Here is a 22,017-nt window from a genome sequence, read left to right as displayed (position 1 = left end):
GAAGCTTAGAGGTCACAGATAAGGATAATAAATGTCAGAATCTGGATTCTAGTCCCACGTCTGACTTAATCTCAACTGTTTCTGTAGATTTGCCCATTTTCCCTGCAAAGATTGTTACTTGTGCCTTCTCTCTTTTTTTCTTAATCATACCTGTTGTACTGTTTTATTTCTTTTTTCAGAGAACACTTTATTTTGGTTTTATTCTGTTCTTTCTAACATCTTAAATTAATATTTGATTCATTTTTAGCTTTTTTTGTTTTCTGTGTGCATTTAAGGTTTTAAATTTTCTTTTTAGTGGTATCCCACATGTTTTGGTTTTTGGTGTACTCATCATCATCCAGTTCTACATTTTCTTATACTTTTTGATCCATTAATTATGTAAAAATTGTTTTGAATTTTCCAAATATGATGTTTTATTATTATTTCTCTTATCACACCATAATCAGAGAATGTGTTTTATATGTCAATTCTTTGATTTGTGAAAACTTGCTTTGTAGGCTTGTACATGATTTTTTAAAATGTTGCGCTGTAAAAATGTCTATTCTCTATTTAGTGTAGGGGTCTAAATTTGTTCAGTAGATTGTTTTATTAATTATGAAGTTCAATCTTCTATGTTTTTCCCAATAGTGTTTTTCAGTTCAATTTAATAAGTTTCCCCTATCACTGTGGATTTATCAATTTCTCCTTGCAATTATGTCAGTTTTTACTTTATACAAATAGAGGTTGTTATTAAGTGTCTACAAATATTGCTATATTTCCCAGTTAATTTTTTTCTTATTATTTAGTTTCCCTTTTATCCCAAATAATGGTTTTTGCCTTAAAACAATTTTATTTGGTATTACTACAGTTACATCAGCTTTATTTTGGTATTTGCCTGCTACAATTTTTCCATCCTTTTGTTTTCAAGATTTTGGTATCTTTTTAAGAGTATACAGTTGGATTTTTTTTATTTTATACAGGTTGATAATTTGTGCTTCCTTTTAAAAACTAGTTTAGTCCATTAGTATTTATTGTAATTAAAAATAGATTTAGAAGAGAAAAGATTTGAACAGATTTGAGACACCAAGGAAGATATATGGATGGAATAAAAGCACTTGGAAAGATGCTCAACATGATAAGTCACTAGAGAAATACACACTAAAATCACAATGAGATACCACTATGTACCTATTGGAATAGCAACAACAAACCTGTTAATGCCAAGTGCTGGTGAAGATATGAAGACAATGAAACTTACATACATTGTTAGAGAGAAGGCAAAATGGTACAACCACTTTGGGAAACAGTTTGGGAGTTTCTTATAAAGTTAAATATATACTTGCCACATGACTCACCAATCTCACTCCGATGTATTTACCCAAGAGAAATGAAAACTTATGTTTACAAAACCTCTACATGAATCTGTATAGTAGCTTTATTTATAACCTCAAATGTCTGGAAACAACTCAAACGTTCTTCAGCTGGTGAATGGATAAACTGTGGAACATCTTACAATGAAATATTACTCAGCAATAAAAAAGGAATGGAGTATCGATAGGCACAACAAGGAAGAATTTAAAATGCATTGTGCTAAGAGAAATAAGCCAGCCTCCAAGGGGTACATACAAATTATATAATTACATTCATAGACCTTCTAAAAATGGCAAAACTATAGGTCTAGAGAACATCATCGGTTGCTAGGGAATGGGGTTGGGGAAAAGAATTGACCACAAAGATGTAGCATGAGGAAATTTTTGGGAGTGATGTATCTGTCGTTTCTTAGTTTCGGTGTGATTACATAACTGTATGCATTTATCAAAACCCATATTACTGTACACCCGAAGAGTAGATTTTACTGTTTATAAATTGAAAATAAAGTTTTTAAAAGAAATATATTTGAACTTTTTCTCATATATTATTTTATCCTTTTATTTGCCATGCTTTGTCTCATTCTTCCTTTTCTCAATTAATTGAATTAATTCAGTTTCCTTTATCCCTTTTGTTCCTTCTACTAATTTAAAAGTTTCATGTTCTATTTTTTGGTGGCAGGCATTTCTGGTTGCTTATCCAATATGCAGTCTCCCTCTCTTTCTCACCAACAGAAACTTAAAATTTTTCGTTTGGTATGGCAATAGGTCTAGTGTAAAATGTCATATTTCCAAGCATCCCTAACAACTTTGATACCCTAAGAAGATAGTTTGGCCAATGAAAAATGTACAAAAGTTTGCTGAATGGGCTTCTAGAAAGCCCTTAATAAGGGGGTTAAATCAGCTGGCATGTGCTTTTTGCTCTTTGCTTTACCTCTCTTTCTGCCTGGAGCCTTCCCAGTGGTCTAGAATGAGTATTCATCTTGAGATTGTGAAGTAGTGAACATGAGAACAGGCACTATATATGATTGAACATAAAGAGAAAAAAGAGCCTGGGTCCTTAAGAGCACTGGGAGCCAACATACTAACATAAGGCTGTTTATTCTGGATTTAGGGTTACTTGAGGCGCGGTGGCTCACGCCTGTAATCCCAGCACTTTGGAGGCCAAGGCAGGGAGATCACGAGGTCAGGTTTAGTAGAAACCCTGCTTTTACTAAAAATACAAAAAATTAGCCGGGCCTAGTGGCATGTACCTGTAATCCCAGCTACTCGGGAGGCTGAGGCAGCAGAATCACTTGAACGTGAGAGACAGAAGTTGCAGTGAGCCGAGATTGCGCCATTGCACTCTAGCCTGGGCAACAGAGCGAGACCCCATCTCAAAAACAAAAACAAAAAACAAAACGACCAAAATCTCCATTTATTGACACTATAAGCACTCCTTTCTGTTAAATGCAGTAAAAATTGCTATATTCCTAAATACAATTCTCTTACTGGTTTCGTACATTTAAAAAATCTTAAATTTTAATAATTATATTTGACTTAACAAGTCTAAAGCTAAATGTCTCTACCTTCCTCCAAATAATGCAGGAACTTCAGAATGTTTTAATTATCCTTTCTCATCTTATATTTTATTACATTATTGACATAATACTACCATCCCTGAAATTAGTCATTGTCATTATTATTGCGATTGTAATGTTTTAGGTACCAGTGCTTCTCTACACTCATCTAAATGCTTACCAATTTCAATTTCTTTGCTCACTGCTCCTTCTTGCATCCAACTCCATCTTTCTGGATTCAGCTTCCTTTTTCCTGAAGTTTTGCTCTAGCAGCTTTTTAAAAATTGTATTTTTAAATTGACTAATAATTGTACATAGTTATGGAATACATAGTGATCTTTCAATATATATAATGTATAACTGATCAGATCAGGGTAATTAGCATATTCATCATCTGAAACATTTATTATTTCTTCATGTAGGGAACATTCAATGTCTTCCTTCTAGCTGTGTGAAACTATATAATATATTGCTGTTAACTATAGTCATCCTGCAGTGTTTTAGAACACTAGAACTTACTCCTATCTAGCTGTGATTTTGTGTCCTTTCCATTAAAGGTCTGTGAATAGTCATCTTTTTAAATTTAGTGGTCTTTGTGGCCAGCATACCCACTGTGTATACATTATCTCCTGCCCGTTAGTCACTTAGTAGCCATCTCAGTTATCAGATAGAACATACAGTATCACAGTGCTTGTGTTCATATAACCCTTATTTTACTTTATAATAGCTCCAAAGTGCAAGAGTAGTGATGCTGTCACGTGGTTATACTTGTTCTATTTTATTATTACTTATTGTTAATCTTTTACTGTGCCTAATTTATAAATTAAACATTATCATAGATATGTATGCATTTAAAAAAACTATAGTATATATAGGGTTGGGTACTATCCGTGGTTTTAGGCATCCACTGGGATCTTGGAACATATCCCTTGCAGATAAAGGGGGACTATTTTAGTTTCACTGTGATGTTTCTGGGTGTTAGTATCTTTTTATTTATACATATTAAGACTTCTTATGGTTACTAAATCTGAGAATTAATATATTTCATCAATTCTAGCCACATTTCGGCTATTATCTTTTAAATATTTTCTATACTCTGTTATTTTTATTTTTATTTTTTTGAGATGGAGTCTTACTCTGTTGCCCAGGCTGGAGTTCCATGGCACAGTCTTGGCTCACTGTGACCTCCGCTTCCTGGGTTCAAGTGATTCTCCTGCCTCAGCCTCCTGAGCAGCTGGGATTACAGGCATCCGCCACCGTACCTGTCTAATTTTTGCACTTTTAGTAGAGATGGGGTTTCACCACGTTGGCCAGGCTGGTCTTGAACTCCCGACCTCAGATGATCCGCTTGCCTGGGTCCCCCAGAGTACTGGGATTATAGGAGTGAGCCACTGCGCCAGGCTTGTTATTTCATTCTTAAATTCCCATTAGTTGTAGATTTTCCATCATATTCTCCATGATTTTTAATTCTCTGTCTTTTATCTCTCGGAACTCTATTGTATGTAATTTCCTCAAATTTAGTTTCTCATTTACTACTTTATCTTTAACAATATCTAACCTACTGCTAGGCTTAATTGAATCATAAACATTTTTAACCTTTATTCTTTTCCAATATATGCATTTAATGTTATAAGTTTCCCTTTAAACACTGCTTTAACTGCATCCCTCTAGTTTTGATGCCTTATTTTCTTTATGATTCAGCAAAAATATTTAAAAACTTGGACAAAATGGGAAATTCCTAAAAATATGTAATTTGCCAAAACTTACACTAGAATTTCTTTTTATTTATTTATGTATCTATTTTTTTTTTTTTGAGACAGAGTCTAGCTCTGTTACCCACGATGGAGCACAGTGGCATGATTACCCCTCACTGCAACCTCAACCTCCTGGGCTCAAGTGATCCTCCCGTCTCAGCTTCTGGAATAGCTGGGACTACAGGCACATGCCACCATGCCTGGCTAATTTTTTCTTATTTTTAGTAAAGGCAAGGTCTCGCTCTGTTGTCCAGGCTGCTTTCTAGACTTCTGGCCTCAAGCAATCCTCCTGCCTCAACCTTCCAAAATGTTAGGATTACAAGCATGAGCCACCGTGGCTGGTCTATTCTAGAATTTAAAAAGACCCAAATAGTCCCATAATCATTAAAAATTGAATTGGCAAATAAAAATGTTCCAAAAAAATGATACCTAAACTATTTTAAATGTAAGTTATGTGAACCAGTATGAAAGATAACACCAATCTTATGTCTTAAAGACAAGAGTAAAAGGGGAAATCCTCCCACACTTACTTTGTTTTATTTTTAGAGACAGAGTCTTGCTCCGTTGCCCAGGTTGGAGTGCAGTGGTAATATCATGGTTCATTGCAACTTCAAACTCCTGTGCTTAAGCAATCCTCCCACCTCAGTTTCCTGAGTAGCTGGTACTACAGTTATGCACCACCATGCTCAGCTAATTTTTAATCCTTTTTTTTAGAGGTGGGGGTCCCACTATGTTTCCCAGGCTGGTCTTTAACTACTGAACTCAAGAGATCCTCTTGCCTTGCCTCCTAAAGTGCTGGGATTATGGGCATGAGCCACAGCACCTGGCCTCCTCCCTTACTTATTTTATAAGGCTTGTTTAACCTTAACGCCAAAACTATACAGAAATATTAAGAGAAAGAAAAAATCATAAGTCAATGTCACCCACAAACATAGAGCAATTCTACACAAAATTTTGGCACAAATATATCCAGTAACATATAAATAATAAAAACATGATCAAGTTGTGTTTATTCCAGAACAAGTTAATTTAACATTTAAAAAATTCCTTAATGTAATTCATGTTCTTAAGAGATTTGAGAAGAAAAACCATATGACATTATGATAGATAAAGAAATAAAAGGACCTAATGGGCAAATTGTGGAAACCTCACAGAAAGTAAAACAAAAGACAGAGATGGAAAATAAGAAAAGGATTGATAACACAACTATTTTTTTCCTGAGGATAATTTTGAAAAATGAATACTTTCTTATACTTGGGCATAAACAATGTGTGCATAGAAATTACAAAACTCTGTAAATCACTTAATCTCAAGCATTTCATGGCCTCCCCTTTCTCTATTGCAGAACTACTTGTTTTACAATTAATAAAAGGTAAAGGGGGAGATTTTCTGTGAATATTTTAGAGTCTTGGTATATAAATTTGTGTCATGTACTAGATACAATATGTCAGTAACAATTTACTTTCCAAACTAATCAGGATATGTTTTATATAGAAGCAGGAGAAATTTGCATTCTGTTTTAAGAACCTTTCAATATTGAGAACTATTGAACTAGAATAACAACAAGAAAGATAGTTGAGTCAGTCTTTTTAATAATAAGGTAGAATCTTGCTTATTTGAAAGGGGTGGTTTCTTTGTGGCAGGTGGTTAAACTAGAATACCTTTTAAAGTTATCTTCCAGGGTAATTGTATAACATTTACAACCAAGATCTGACTCTTAGGATATAAGTAAATGCCATCATGCCATCTTTAGATGTTTAGTCTAATACTGTGTTATGAATTGGTTCACAGGTCTTGTTAACTGGATTAATTAGCTTTTCTACAGCAAGCATCATACTTGGATATGTGGTTATAAAATTCAATAAAGCTTCATGGGATTTGCAATCTTGCCTACTCTTTAGCATCACCCTTGGCATTACAGATCCTCTTCGTTCTGTGAATTCACTAAAAACTATTGGTATGTCACATTTATTTCTCTCTCTTATCTTGAAAATATAAGGTTACATTATTTTCTTTTGATTACATTTTTCTTGCATGAATTGTGCACCTGGAAGAATAAGAATCCGTGCTTTTTTTTCACTTTGAGAGGTAGAGCACTGACTGACTTGAAGGAGACAGTGCAAATAAGACAACCACCAAGGAGATGAGATAAATAGCGCCAATTATAATCTCCAAGGAACTTTTTCAGTTTTTTTCAAAGAAAATGTAACCTTCTAGAAGGTGATAAAAATTGGCATTCTTATTCTGTTCCAGTGAATTCTCAGCCACAAGGTAGATATTCTAAGTTGGTGAGTTTGTTTACCAATAAGAAGAAACATTAAAGATCCCTAACGAGACTATTCCAAGGCCTTGCTACCTCTTGTTAGAACTGCCTCCATTTGGAGTAGCTAAGGTTTGGCAGGTGGTGGAGGGGGTTATAGTTTATCTTCAAGAAAAGCGGTAAAGATATAGTCTGGCACTCAAATATATTACTCAATAAAAGCTTATTCCCAAGAGGACTTGGAGTCCTGCACTATTTCCCATATTATTTGGTAAGGTGGAAGATGATTTCACTCTGAAATATCCCCCTATTGTCAGGTTTTTTTTTTTCTTTGTTTCTTCTATAAACAACAACAACAACAAAAATGGGATACATGTGCAGAATGTGCAGATTTGTTACACAGGTATATGTGTGCCATGGTGGTTTGCTGCACCTATTGACCCGTACTCTAAGCTCGCTCCCCTCACCTCCACCCTGCAACAGGCCCCGGGGTGTGTTGTTCCCCTCCCTGTGTCCGTATATTCTCATTGTTCAACTCCTGCTTATGAGTGAGAACATGTGGTGTGTGGTTTTCTGTTCCTGTGTTAGTTTGCTGAGGATGATGGCTTCCAGCTTCAGTCATGTCCCTGCAAAGGACATGATCTCATTCCTTTTTATGCCTACATAGTATTCCATGGTGTATATGTACAACATTTTCTTTATCCAGTCTATCATGGATGGGCATTTGGGTTGGTTCCATGTCTTTGCTATTGTAAATAGTGCTATAATAAACATGCGTGTGTATGTGTCTTTATAGTAGAATGATTTATATTCCTTTGGGTATATACCCAGTAATGGGATTACTGGGCCAAAAAATCAGGTTTTATTAACACAGAAGTACCAACATGAATGGCTATATGCTATGGTTTCTGTTTTTTGACTCAGAAATATTTTCCTAACAAATTTTAAAATATCGGTTGTATTTAGTGGAAATATACTACCTTATGACTGGAGTGAGAAACCTCCAACCTTTCCAGCATGTGATATTCTTATTTTCATACTCCTAGCTGGGAAAACATAGGGTTTTAGGCACTTTTGGAGGTTCTGTTCTAAATTGTTACAAGGTAGATATGTTTCTCAAAGACTCTGATCCTGTTCTCTTTTTTCCCTTTGCTCCTGTAAGTACAGTTTCTTTCTGTCTTTCCTTACCTGTCTTATTCTTTCAACCATTTGTATTTACCTCGTGTTTCATTACCTCATTTTTCTTCCTGCTGTCCTTTCTGCACTCTCTTGACTGTAAATGGTTATAATAAACTATAAATGTTATTTATTGCAGTTTCAACATTCAATTTTTTTTCAAAAAAAGGAGTACAGTAGAAAGTCTTCTTTTCTTTTCTTTTCTTTCTTTTTTTTTTTTTGAGATGGAGTTTACCTCTATACCCCAGGCTGAAGTGCAATGGCGCGATCTTGGCTCATGGCAACCTCCGCCACCTGGGTTTAAGTGATTCTCCTGCCTCAGCCTCCTGAGTAGCTGGGATTACAGCCATGTGCCACTACTCCTGGCTAATTTTTGTATTTTTTAGTAGAGATGGGGTTTTGCCATGTTGGCTAGGCTGATCTCGAACTCCTGACCTCAGATGATCCACCCACCTCGGCCTCCCAAAGTGCTGGGATTACAGGCATGAGCCACTGCACCCGGCTGAAAGTCTTCTATTTCTTTAAGACAAAACTAGTGAAGGTATTGGATTGGCTCTTAATTTATATATTTTTTTATGTCAGCAACACTCAGGAGGTTAGATGGATTCTGGATCCAGTAGCATTGTCTCCTGATAAGACAAATTTGACTTAATTTTATGGGGAAAGTCACTCTCACTTGTTTTGGGTGTTGGCTGGAGCATCATATTGTCTCTATGTGTGAATTAGATAAATGGTTCTTCCTTCAAAACAGTTTTCTTCTATTTAATAGTCATAATACATTAATTTTTTAAAGGAAAAACTATTTTTTGCCAAATGCCTAAAATTATCATAATATACAGAACTACAATTTCTATAATGTTACTGGTGTTTCTTTGATGAGGTGCCTGTCTGCACTGTAAACCTGTGCAACCTAAATCTAAGGTGGACTGGCCCAGTCAAAAATGTAGTAGACGTTCATATGTAAGTTAAAAAGAAATTGTCTATCCATTACCTGTTTTAAAAGAGTGTAAGGGCTTAACTCTTATTTTAAAGCAAATCTGGAAGAGGATCTTGTAAAGAAATAAAATACAGAGTGTTAGTATGATCTCAGTCGAGTAAAAAGAACCATATGCTTAGAAAAGGACTTCAACATTAAAATGGTTATATCTGGGTCATCATAGAATTATAGAAGATTTGTTTTATTCTTTTCTTTTCCAAATTTTACAATGAATCAATATAAATTAGGTCCACATTAAGCCAAAAGAGAAGGTGGAGAGTAATTCTTGTTGTGTCTTACTATTAAAAATATAAATCAAATCCAAAACTTTATACACCAAGCCTTATACCTTACTTGTTCTGATTAGTTCACCAAATGTGAGAGAAGAATTAAAGGATTTCTTCACCAGATAAATCAAATGTGCTAGTAGTCTCTCAACCTGTTTAACCAGTATTTTTATGCCTTCTGTCATAGTCAAAGGTAGTAACAAGTAGTAAAATGAGATGATTGTGACTGTTAATGACAACAGATTAGACACCGTAGAAGAAAAGATGAGAGAACTTGAAGATGTAGCAATAGAAACTATCTAAAATGAAACACAGAGAGAAAAAGACCAGAAAACATGAAGTGAGCATCATTGTGCTGTGGACAACTTCAAATGACCTAATGTATGAGTCCCTAAAAGAAAAGAGAGGGAGGAACAAAAAATTTAAAGAAATCCTGGAGAAAAAGTTTCTTTTTTTTTTTTTTTCTTTTTTTTCTTTTTTTTTTTAAAAATTTATTTATTATTATTATACTTTAAGTTGTAGGGTGCATGTGCATAACGTGCAGGTTTGTTACATATGTATACTTGTGCCATGTTGCTGTGCTGCACCCATCAACTCGTCATTTACATCAGGTATAACTCCCAATGCAATCCCTCCCCCCTCCCCCCTCCCCATGATAGGCCCCGGTGTGTGATGTTCCCCTTCCTGAGTCTGAGTGATCTCATTGTTCAGTTCCCACCTATGAGTGAGAACATGTGGTGTTTGGTTTTCTGTTCTTGTGATAGTTTGCTAAGAATGATGGATTCCAGCTGCATCCAAGTCCCTACAAAGGACTCAAACTCATCCTTTTTTATGGCTGCATAGTATTCCATGGTGTATATGGGCCACATTTTCTTAATCCAATCTGTCACTGATGGACATTTGGGTTGATTCCAAGTCTTTGCTATTGTGAATAGTGCTGCAATAAACATACGTGTGCATGTGTCTTTATAGCAGCATAATTTATAATCCTTTGGGTATATACCCAGTAATGGGATGGCTGGGTCATATGGTACATCTAGTTCTAGATCCTTGAGGAATCGCCATACTGTTTTCCATAATGGTTGAACTAGTTTACAATCCCACCAACAGTGTAAAAGTGTTCCTATTTCTCCACATCCTCTCCAGCACCTGTTGTTTCCTGACTTTTTAATGATCGCCATTCTAACTGGTGTGAGATGGTATCTCATTGTGGTTTTGATTTGCATTTCTCTGATGGCCAGTGATGATGAGCCTGTTGGCTGTATGAATGTCTTCTTTTGAGAAATGTCTGTTCATATCCTTTGCCCACTTTTTGATGGGGTTATTTGTTTTTTTCTTGTAAATTTGTTTGAGTTCTTTGTAGGTTCTGGATATTAGCCCTTTGTCAGATGAGTAGATTGCAAAAATTTTCTCCCATTCTGTAGGTTGCCTGTTCACTCTGATGGTAGTTTCTTTTGCTGTGCAGAAGCTCTTTAGTTTAATTAGATCCCATTTGTCAATTTTGGCTTTTGCTGCCGTTGCTTTTGGTGTTTTAGACATGAAGTCTTTGCCCATGCCTATGTCCTGAATGGTACTACCTAGGTTTTCCTCTAGGGTTTTTATGGTATTAGGTCTAACATTTAAGTCTCTAATCCATCTTGCAGCTGGAAACCATCATTCTTAGCACACTATCACAAGAACAGAAAACCAAACACCGCATGTTCTCACTCATAGGTGGGAACTGAACAATGAGATCACTCGGACTCGGGAAGGGGAACATCACACACCGGGGCCTATCATGGGGAGGGGGGAGGGGGGAGGGATTGCAATGGGAGTTATACCTGATGTAAATGACGAGTTGATGGGTGCAGCACAGCAACATGGCACAAGTATACATATGTAACAAACCTGCACGTTATACACATGTACCCTACAACTTAAAGTATAATAATAATAAATAAATTTAAAAAAAAAAAGAAAAAAAAAGAAAAAAAAAAAAAAAGAAACTTTTTCTCCAGGATTTCTTTAAATTTTTTGTTCCTCCCTCTCTTTTCTTTTAGGGACTCATACATTAGGTCATTTGAAGTTGTCCACAGCACAATGATGCTCACTTCATGTTTTCTGGTCTTTTTCTCTCTGTGTTTCATTTTAGATAGTTTCTATTGCTACATCTTCAAGTTCTCTCATCTTTTCTTCTATGGTGTCTAATCTGTTGTCATTAACAGTTTTTGCCCATTCAGTATGATATTGGCTGTGGGTTTGTCATAAATAGCTCTTATTATTTTGAGGTACGTTCCATCAATACCGAATTTATTGAGCATTTTTAGCATGAAGGGCTGTTGAATTTTGTCAAAAGCCTTTTCTGCATCAATTGAGATAATCATGTGGCTCTTGTCTTTGGTTCTGTTTATATGCTGGATTATGTTTATTGATTTGCGAATGTTGAACCAGCCTTGCATCCCAGGGATGAAGCCCACTTGATCATGGTGGATAAGCTTTTTGATGTGTTGCTGAATCCAGTTTGCCAGTATTTTATTGAGGATTTTTGCATCGATGTTCATCAGGGATATTGGTCTAAAATTCTCTTTTTTTGTTGTGTCTCTGCCAGGCTTTGGTATCAGGATGATGTTGGCCTCATAAAATGAGTTAGGGAGGATTCCCTCTTTTTCTATTGATTGGAATAGTTTCAGAAGGAATGGTACCAACTCCTCCTTGTACCTCTGGTAGAATTCAGCTGTGAATCCATCTGGTCCTGGACTTTTTTTGGTTGGTAGGCTATTAATTGTTGCCTCAATTTCAGAGCCTGCTATTGGTCTATTCAGGGATTCAACTTCTTCCTGGTTTAGTCTTGGAAGAGTGTAAGTGTCCAGGAAATTATCCATTTCTTCTAGATTTTCCAGTTTATTTGCGTAGAGGTGTTTATAGTATTCTCTGATGGTAGTTTGTATTTCTGTGGGGTCGGTGGTGATATCCCCTTTATCATTTTTAATTGCGTCGATTTGATTCTTCTCTCTTTTCTTCTTTATTAGTCTGGCTAGTGGTCTGTCAATTTTGTTGATCTTTTCAAAAAACCAACTCCTGGATTCATTGATTTTTTGGAGGGTTTTTTGTGTCTCTATCTCCTTCAGTTCTGCTCTGATCTTAGTTATTTCTTGCCTTCTGCTAGCTTTTGAATGTGTTTGCTCTTGCTTCTCTAGTTCTTTTAATTGCGATGTTAGAGTGTCAATTTTAGATCTTTCCTGCTTTCTCTTGTGGGCATTTAGTGCTATAAATTTCCCTCTACACACTGCTTTAAATGTGTCCCAGAGATTCTGGTATGTTGTATCTTTGTTCTCATTGGTTTCAAAGAACATCTTTATTTCTGCCTTCATTTCGTTATGTACCCAGTAGTCATTCAGGAGCAGGTTGTTCAGTTTCCATGTAGTTGAGCGGTTTTGATTGAGTTTCTTAGTCCTGAGTTCTAGTTTGATTGCACTGTGGTCTGAGAGACAGTTTGTTATAATTTCTGTTCTTGTACATTTGCTGAGGAGTGCTTTACTTCCAATTATGTGGTCGATTTTGGAGTAAGTATGATGTGGTGCTGAGAAGAATGTATATTCTGTTGATTTGGGGTGGAGAGTTCTATAGATGTCTATTAGGTCTGCTTGCTGCAGAGATGAGTTCAGTTCCTGGATATCCTTGTTAACTTTCTGTCTCATTGATCTGTCTAATGTTGACAGTGGAGTGTTGAAGTCTCCCATTATTATTGTATGGGAGTCTAAGTCTCTTTGTAAGTCTCTAAGGACTTGCTTGATGAATCTGGGTGCTCCTGTGTTGGGTGCATATATATTTAGGATAGTTAGCTCTTCCTGTTGAATTGATCCCTTTACCATTATGTAATGGCCTTCTTTGTCTCTTTTGATCTTTGATGGTTTAAAGTCTGTTTTATCAGAGACTAGTATTGCAACCCCTGCTTTTTTTTGTTCTCCATTTGCTTGGTAAATCTTCCTCCATCCCTTTATTTTGAGCCTATGTATGTCTCTGTGTGTGAGATGGGTCTCCTGAATACAGCAGACTGATGGGTCTTGACTCTTTATCCAGTTTGCCAGTCTGTGTCTTTTAATTGGAGCATTTAGTCCATTTACATTTAAGGTTAATATTGTTATGTGTGAACTTGATCCTGCCATTATGATATTAACTGGTTATTTTGCTCGTTAGTTGATGCAGTTTCTTCCTAGCCTCGATGGTCTTTACATTTTGGCATGTTTTCGCAATGGCTGGTACCGGTTGTTCCTTTCCATGTTTAGTGCTTCCTTCAGGGTCTCTTGTAAGGCAGGCCTAGTGGTGACAAAATCTCTAAGCATTTGCTTATCTGTAAAGGATTTTATTTCTCCTTCACTTATGAAACTTAGTTTGGCTGGATATGAAATTCTGGGTTGAAAATTCTTTTCTTTAAGAATGTTGAATATTGGCCCCCACTCTCTTCTGGCTTGGAGAGTTTCTGCTGAGAGATCTGCTGTTAGTCTGATGGGCTTCCCTTTGTGGGTAACCCGACCTTTCTCTCTGGCTGCCCTTAAGATTTTTTCCTTCATTTCAACTTTGGTGAATCTGGCAATTATATGTCTTGGAGTTGCTCTTCTCGAGGAGTATCTTTGTGGCGTTCTCTGTATTTCCTGGATTTGAATGTTGGCCTGCCCTACTAGGTTGGGGAAGTTCTCCTGGATGATATCCTGAAGAGTGTTTTCCAACTTGGTTCCATTTTCCCCCTCACTTTCAGGCACCCCAATCAGACGTAGATTTGGTCTTTTTACATAATCCCATACTTCTTGCAGGCTTTGTTCATTTCTTTTTCTTCTTTTTTCTTTTGGTTTCTCTTCTCGCTTCATTTCATTCATTTGATCCTCAATCGCTGATACTCTTTCTTCCAGTTGATCGAGTCAGTTACTGAAGCTTGTGCATTTGTCACGTATTTCTCGTGTCATGGTTTTCATCTCTTTCATTTCGTTTAGGACCTTCTCTGCATTAATTACTCTAGCCATCAATTCTTCCACTTTTTTTTCAAGATTTTTAGTTTCTTTGCGCTGGGTACGTAATTCCTCCTTTAGCTCTGAGAAATTTGATGGACTGAAGCCTTCTTCTCTCATCTCGTCAAAGTCATTCTCTGTCCAGCTTTGATCTGTTGCTGGCGATGAGCTGCGCTCCTTTGCCGGGGGAGATGCACTCTTATTTTTTGAATTTCCAGCTTTTCTGCCCTGCTTTTTCCCCATCTTTGTGGTTTTATCTGCCTCTGGTCTTTGATGATGGTGATGTACTGATGGGGTTTTGGTGTAGGTGTCCTTCCTGTTTGATAGTTTTCCTTCTAACAGTCAGGACCCTCAGCTGTAGGTCTGTTGGAGATTGCTTGAGGTCCACTCCAGACCCTGTTTGCCTGGGTATCAGCAGCAGAGGCTGCAGAAGATAGAATATTTCTGAACAGTGAGTGTACCTGTCTGATTCTTGCTTTGGAAGCTTCCTCTCAGGGTTGTACTCCTCTCTGTGAGGTGTGGGGTGTCAGACTGCCCCTAGTGGGGGATGTCTCCCAGTTAGGCTACTCAGGGGTCAGGGACCCACTTGAGCAGGGAGTCTGTCCCTTCTCAGATCTCAACCTCCGTGTTGGGAGATCCACTGCTCTCTTCAAAGCTGTCAGACAGAGTTGTTTGCGTCTGCAGAGGTGTCTGCTGCGTTTGTTTAGTTTACTGTGCCCTGTCCCCAGAGGTGGAGTCTACAGAGACAGGCAGGTTTCCTTGAGCTGCTGTGAGCTCCACCCAGTTCGAGCTTCCCAGCAGCTTTGTTTACCTACTTAAGCCTCAGCAATGGCGGGCGCCCCTCCCGCAGCCTCGCTGCTGCCTTGCCGGTAGATCACAGACTGCTGAGCTAGCAATGAGGGAGGCTCCGTGGGTGTGGGACCCTCCCGGCCAGGTGTGGGATATGATCTCCTGGTGTGCCTGTTTGCTTAAAGCGCAGTATTGGGGTGGGAGTTACCCGATTTTCCAGGTGTTGTGTGTCTCAGTTCCCCTGGCTAGGAAAAGGGACTCCCTTCCCCCTTGCGCTTCCCAGGTGAGGCAATGCCTCGCCCTGCTTCAGCTCTCGCTGGTCGGACTGCAGCAGCTGACCAGCACCGATCGTCCGGCACTCCCCAGTGAGATGAACCCAGTACCTCAGTTGAAAATGCAGAAATCACCGGTCTTCTGTGTCGCTCGCGCTGGGAGTTGGAGACTGGAGCTGCTCCTATTCGGCCATCTTAGAAAAAGTTTCTAAATTTGATAATAATGAAAGCTACAGATTCAACAAGCTCAATAAACTGCAAGCCCAAGAATTATAAAGAAGACGACACAAAAAGCACATAAAAAGCAAATTCCTTAAAACCGATGATAAAGAGAAAATTGTAAAAACAGCCAGAGACAAAAGACACATTGTATTTAGAGGAACAAAAATAATGACAACAGACTTAGAATTCTACACTCAGTGAAAATATCTTTTGAAAGAGAAGGCAAAATGAAGACTTTCTTAAACATACAAAAGCTGAGAGAATTTATCATCAGCAGGCCTGCACTGCAAAATTGTTAAATGTCTTCTAGGCCAAAAGAAAATGATGTTAGATGGAAATTTGGCTGTGGAATTTTATCTACTGAAGCCTCTGGAAATCACACCCAATCTATTTTGGTCTCTATGTCTACCACGGACATTTCATATAAATCAAATCATAAAATATGTGACTTTTGTGTCTGGCTTCTTTCACGTAGTATAATGTTTTCAAGGTTCAGGTTGTAATATGTATCAGTAAGTACTTCATTTCTTTTTCTGGAGGAATAATATTCCATTGTAGGGATATATCACATATATTTATCCATTTATCGGCTGATAGACATTGAGTTGTTTCTACCTTTTGGCTCTTATGAATAATACTATTATGAATATTTATGTACAAATCTTGTGCACATACATTTTCAATTACCTTGGGTATATACCTAGGAGTAGAATTGTTGTGTCCTATTTTGTACTTATTTCTAAAATGAGGTAATTTTGGAATCTGATTCAGGTTTGTTCAAACTAAATGTGGTATCTTGAGAAGTATTTGTCTCATTCTGAAACTCAAGTACGGTTGAGACAATGAGCAATACAAGCAGTGCTATCGCCATGTTTCTTTGCCATTGCAAATACAGGAGGCGCAATATAGAAATATAAAAATGGTGATTGTGATTGTCTCGCAGATCTATCCCAGTCATAGTTGCCTTGTTCTTTCTTTTTTTCTTTTTCTATTATTTCTCTTCTGTTTCTGCTTCCTGTGCAAGAACATTATTTTCATGTAGCATATTGAGTTATATTTTGTATTTCCTTTTTCAGGCATTTCTAAAATGTACATTGATCTCATTAGAGGAGAATCATTGATCATTTGTAGCATCACGTCAGTTTTTCTTGGAAATTTTCGGGGCAGTGGAATCCGCTTTTCTGTTTTTAGAGGTAGGAGCATTTTTTTGGTCTGTATATTTTCTAAAATCATTCTCATTAAAATTAAAATACATTCAAGATGTTTTAACTTTGCTGCCTTTTCTATACTTTACTTTTGTGCTGATTACAATGATATATGAAGTAACAAGAAAAAATCATAGTTGCCCATCTGCATCCGTGGATGCAACCAACTGCAGATCAAAAATATTCAGAAAAACTCAACAAAAATAATGCAACAATAAAAATGCAAATTAAAATACAATACAGTATAATAACTATTTACATAGAGTATTTACATTGTATTAAGTATTACAAGTAACCTAGAGATGATTTAAAGTACACAGAAGTATGTGCTGTAGGTTATATGCAAATAATATGCTATTTTATATCCAGGGTTTTGAGAATCTGCAGATTTTGGTATCCAAAGGGGTTCTTGGAACCAATGCCCCATGGATACCCGAAGGAGTACTGCATGTGTGTTCTTGCACATTAAGGGGGAAAGAACATTCAAAAAGTGTTTTAGTTTTTCTCAATACGCATAAATGCATGTGTGCACACATATAGTGTCACAATAGAGACAATATAGTGTCAGCTCACTCAGACTTACTTCTTTCCTGGATCAATCTGGATCTCAGTGAGTGAGTGCGAAGAATTGGCTTGATTCTGGATTTGGGTCTGAGAGTGAAAGCAGAACATTCTATGCAGGACTGGAGAATCCAGTCCTGGAAATGACAAGAGCCAGATTCCTGCAGCTAAAGCCCACTGGGATATGAAGCTGTTGCCTTGCTAGGTTTCCAGATGTGTTACTAGTAGAAATGAAAAGTGGGGAAAAAAATCACAGTATGAAGGGGGAAAATGTGTTTTTCTGATATACTTTTGTGATAGTCACAAGAGGAGGAAGATACTAAAAGGAGAAATAAATATTAATGAATAAAGAGGGGTGTGCAGTGCTTCACAGTGAGGGAGCTACCAGGCATTGGGGTGGAACAATTTTTGTCATTTAGGACTTTGTAATTTAGGACTACCCTTATAGCTACCCACTAACTGCCACTAGTGCCCCCAGTTATTGTGACTAATGAAAATGTCTCATCTTCATTTTCCAATGTCTCCTGGGCTGGGGGTAGGGGACATAAACTAACTGCAGGTTAGCAGTGACCTTGGGCCTAGTTAGCTTGGTCTTGACAAGTTCATAAAAAAATTTTTAATTTAGTTTTTTTGTTTGTTTGTTTAGACATTCACTCTAAACCCATTTGTCACAAGTTTTTCACATTTATTCTCCTTGCCTTTCTCCTGAGGACATTTGAATCTTCTATCCCTAGAGAAGCAAACCTTAAGCTGCAGACTGTAAAGGAAGGTTATTCTGAGAGAGGCTTTTACCAGACTTTCATTAGACATACTCCTATTTGCTGAAAAATAAGGTCCCCACTCAAAATCTCACACGTCAACCAAAGTGCAAAGACCCAAATGCCATCAATGAAAGAAACGAAAGTTATAGCTCAAGTTTTTATTTCTTATTTTTTCTTTCTTTTTTTTTTTTAGATGTACATGTAGGCATTGGACTCATCTTGGACATTTTGGGAAGCATAATATTTGGATATTGGTGTGCAAAAATCATTCGGTGTATATTGGCTGATGTTTTTAGCAATATGCTGACTAATATAATTCTCTGCTTTTCAATGGTGTACATGACTTTCTATATTGGTAAGGCAGAAGTAAATACAAAAGTTACTGTCCTTAAAGTAAGCTTTATACATGTTTGTTTTTTCCTGATCTTGAATCCAGTTGCTTCTCCTCCTTTTTGTGGTCCCACTGTGTGTCTTCTCATATTATCTAACTCACCTCTAGCTCTTTCCTAGTCTTTCTCAATATCCTTTTTACTTCAACTCCATGTCCAATTTCCTTGCACTGTTCTCTGTGATTACTCTCTTATTCTTTTTGAACTCTTCCTTTAACTTTGTACATAGTCACTGGTATTCCCCAGGCAGAGGAATCAACACTGAGCTCTCTGCTATAATCCTGAGAACAAACCATCTGCAAACTGAGAAGGCTGGGAGAGATGCTCCTGAGGCTTTTCTAGATCAACAGCCTTTAATTCAATGGATGCCAAATTGTGGAGACTATAGAAATGGCAGCCTTCACTTAGGCTAGGAGTCGGGAAAGGAGAGGTATAGTTATTGTTGAAAGAGAAGCAGGAGAGTGAAATAATCACAAGAGTAAGAGTGCCCAGCACTGGCTGACCTTCAGCTAGTTTAGTCCAATGAAATGGAGATTTAAGTGTTTACTGGCCTGACTGAGGCGCCCGGTCCCTAAGAGACATAACTGTGGTCAAACTGTCAAATTCCACCTTTGCTGTCATCTCACACAGTGAAGAAACTTCAGTTCTTGAAAGACCTCAGGTATTAAGAGGTTAATTACTTCTCTTTCACCTCCAGTTACCTAAAAGCGCTGCTTCTTCTACAGATTAATTGCCACCTGAGGGTTACTCACTCCCCTGAATCAGAAAAATTATAGAAAGCATTCGCTGAAGGCTCATTTCCTTCAAATTTCTTCATTTTCCCCCTCTCCTGTGCTGTTTTTTATAGATGCCTTAAATGTTTGAAGAAAAAAATTTAATTTAGTCTATCTTTCTACTAGACTGTGAGTTCCTTGAAGTAGAGGCTCTTAGTCATCTTTTTATTTATTCTCTTTTCTGTGTTTGGAGCTTGCCATATGCCTGATAGTAATTCAACACATGTTGGTTGAATAAACTGCTACTAGTCCTAGAAGAGCTTTGGAGTTAGGCAGACTTGAGTTCAAATCTCAGCTCTGCAATTTATTAGCTTGGTGACCCTGGAAAATTACTTAACCTCTCTACAATTCACTTTCCTTAGCTTTAAAAGTGGTATGATAGTCTGGGCGCAGTGGCTCACACCTGTAATCCCAGCACTTTTGGAGGCTGAGGCAGGTGGATCACTTGAGGCCAGGAGTTTGAGACCAGCCTGGCCAATATAGTGAAACCCTGCCTCCACTAAAAGTACAAGCAATTAGCCAGGTGTGGTGACACACACCTGTAATTCCAGCCACTGGGGAGGCTAAGGCACAAGAAACCCTTGTGCTTGGGAGGCAGAGGTTGCAGTGAGCCAAGATCATGCCATTGGACTTCAGCCTGGGCAACAGAGTGAGACTCTGTCTCAAAAAAAAAAAAAAAAAAAAAAAAGTGTTATATCACCTAATGTATTAAGGGTATTGCAGGCATTAATGAGATAATCTGTCATATGACTCCTGCTGGTGTGCTGATAGCTCTTGCTGGCTTGCCAGAGCTGATTATGCTCTTCTCTTTCAAACTCTGTTCAAGTGACATTATGTTGAGAGCTCGAAATTGGCCACAGTGAAAGTCTTTACACCACAGAAATTGGAAGACACTGCTTCACTGCAACTCAGAGTTCCTTCTACTGCCCCAACCTTGAACTGGGTTTTAAAAAGTATTTTCCCCTTACTGCCTGTATGATTGCAGAAAAGAGCTGACTTTAATCATTTACCAGCACATCACTGCGTTCAAGGTAGGGCAGTCAATAGATACGAGTTCCTATTCCCTTTTCCTTCTAAAAAATGGAGGTGCTTCCAGTCAATGTGTGGCATCATCCTAACCAGATGTATATGAATTGAGGGCACGCAGGTAGAATGGGGTTCCCTAGAGTCTTTTAGCATTATTGCCACATTAGAAGACTCCCATTTCTGACATACAACTTTTCAAGTTGGAATAGGGTTATTTGGTTAAGCAGTATGAATTCCTTATGCTCATTCAGGTATCCAGCCAAAAAGCTGATCAATTCAGCTCAACCCCAATTCAATTCAAATCAAATGTTTACCAAAAATATATTTAAGCATTATGAAGTCTGATTATTTTGTGCTAACTAAACAGCGTAATAAGACTTTGAAGCTGATTTATATGAAGGCGTATAAGTCGCATCGCTGTGGAGTAAAAGATCCTTAAACAATTGAGACACTTGTGGTTTAGATTTTAGGAGGTGGAGATCATGGAGAACTGAGCCAGGACCTTGGTTCTAGTTTAAGCTTTACCCTCAGTTCCTTCACCTATAAAATGGGGAGACTGAGTTAGGCAGCGATGGGGTGGTAAATTGGCTCTCTGGGAAGAGAAAAAGCCCCGATTTGTAGTGCTTGTCAATTTTCATGGGATAAATACATCTACCGTGGCTGATTTCAAGGATGGCAACCCTCTCACAAAGTTACTAAAAAATTAACAATTAACTTTCCTGAGCAGGTACCAGGTCTCTAAGAATCAGCCTTAAAGAGAATGATGATTTTCTCTAGAAATTATGCCTTTGAGATTGTAGCAGTCACTAGCAGACAGGAAGTATCTGTCTTTTGGTTGCATTTGATCAGGTAAGACTTACTGCAGAGTGTAGATGAACGATAGAAGGTAGGAATTTAGCATTAACCATTCAGGCTTAAATACATCCCAGAGTCAGCACTGTGTATGCTATATATACTGATTTCAGCCAATAATTCTTTGTAGCTTCAAGGCAGCGCTGTACCACTGCTCAGAATGAAAGCTTGCTAGGTAGCCTCCTGTTTTAGGTTGAATTGTGTCCCCCCAAAAGATGCTGAAGTCCTACATTCCAATACCTGTAAAGGTGACTTTATTTGGAAATAGGGCCTTTGTAGATGACCAAGTTAAGATGCAGTCATTAGGGTGGGTCCTAATCCAGTATGACTGTATCCTTATAAAAAGGGGAGATTTGGACACAGCGACAGACACACAAAGAGGGAAGATTATGTGAAGACACAGAGAGAATACCAGCTATAAGCCAAGGAATGCCTGAAACTACGAGAGAGGCCTGGGGCAGAATCTCCATCACAGCCCTCAGAGGAACCAACCCTGCTGGTCTTGGACTTCTAGCTCCGGAACTGTGAGACAATACATTTCTGTAGCTGAAGCCCCCCAGTTTGTGCTATGCAATTATGGCGGTCCCAGGAAACCAATACACCTCCCTCCTCTATTACACTTTCCTCTGCTTCAGGAACTAAAAAACAACCTCAGGCAGTCCTTTACTCATACTTAGTAAGTTCCTGAAAGCAAAGTCAGAAAAAGGCAGTGTTACAAGGAGATGTTCCATAGCCAGAAAGCTGAAATGTAGATAAAATTCTCACTTATACATTCTCTAAAGTTACATTTCTTTCACGTTGTTTAATTTTGTTCTTTTCCCTGACTA

The 22,017-nt window shown here is 37.7% G+C and overlaps 1 protein-coding gene across 1 annotated transcript in view; it reads left to right on the top strand.

Annotated features, from left to right (window-relative positions):
* Positions 1–22,017, top strand: part of SLC9C2 (solute carrier family 9 member C2 (putative)) — a 98,178-nt gene that overhangs the window by 4,915 nt on the left and 71,246 nt on the right. Inside the window, exons 4-6 of the mRNA XM_045397572.2 lie at positions 6,451–6,616; positions 16,700–16,816; positions 18,344–18,505. Of these exons, the coding sequence (XP_045253507.1) occupies positions 6,451–6,616; positions 16,700–16,816; positions 18,344–18,505 (445 nt within the window). The remainder of the gene's footprint in view (positions 1–6,450; positions 6,617–16,699; positions 16,817–18,343; positions 18,506–22,017) is intronic.

This window comes from Macaca fascicularis, chromosome 1 (genome assembly GCF_037993035.2).
Source record: "Macaca fascicularis isolate 582-1 chromosome 1, T2T-MFA8v1.1".
NCBI classification, from domain to species: domain Eukaryota; kingdom Metazoa; phylum Chordata; class Mammalia; order Primates; family Cercopithecidae; genus Macaca; species Macaca fascicularis.
Note: the sequence above shows the minus strand (reverse complement) of the source record. Positions and strands in the feature narration are given on the sequence as shown.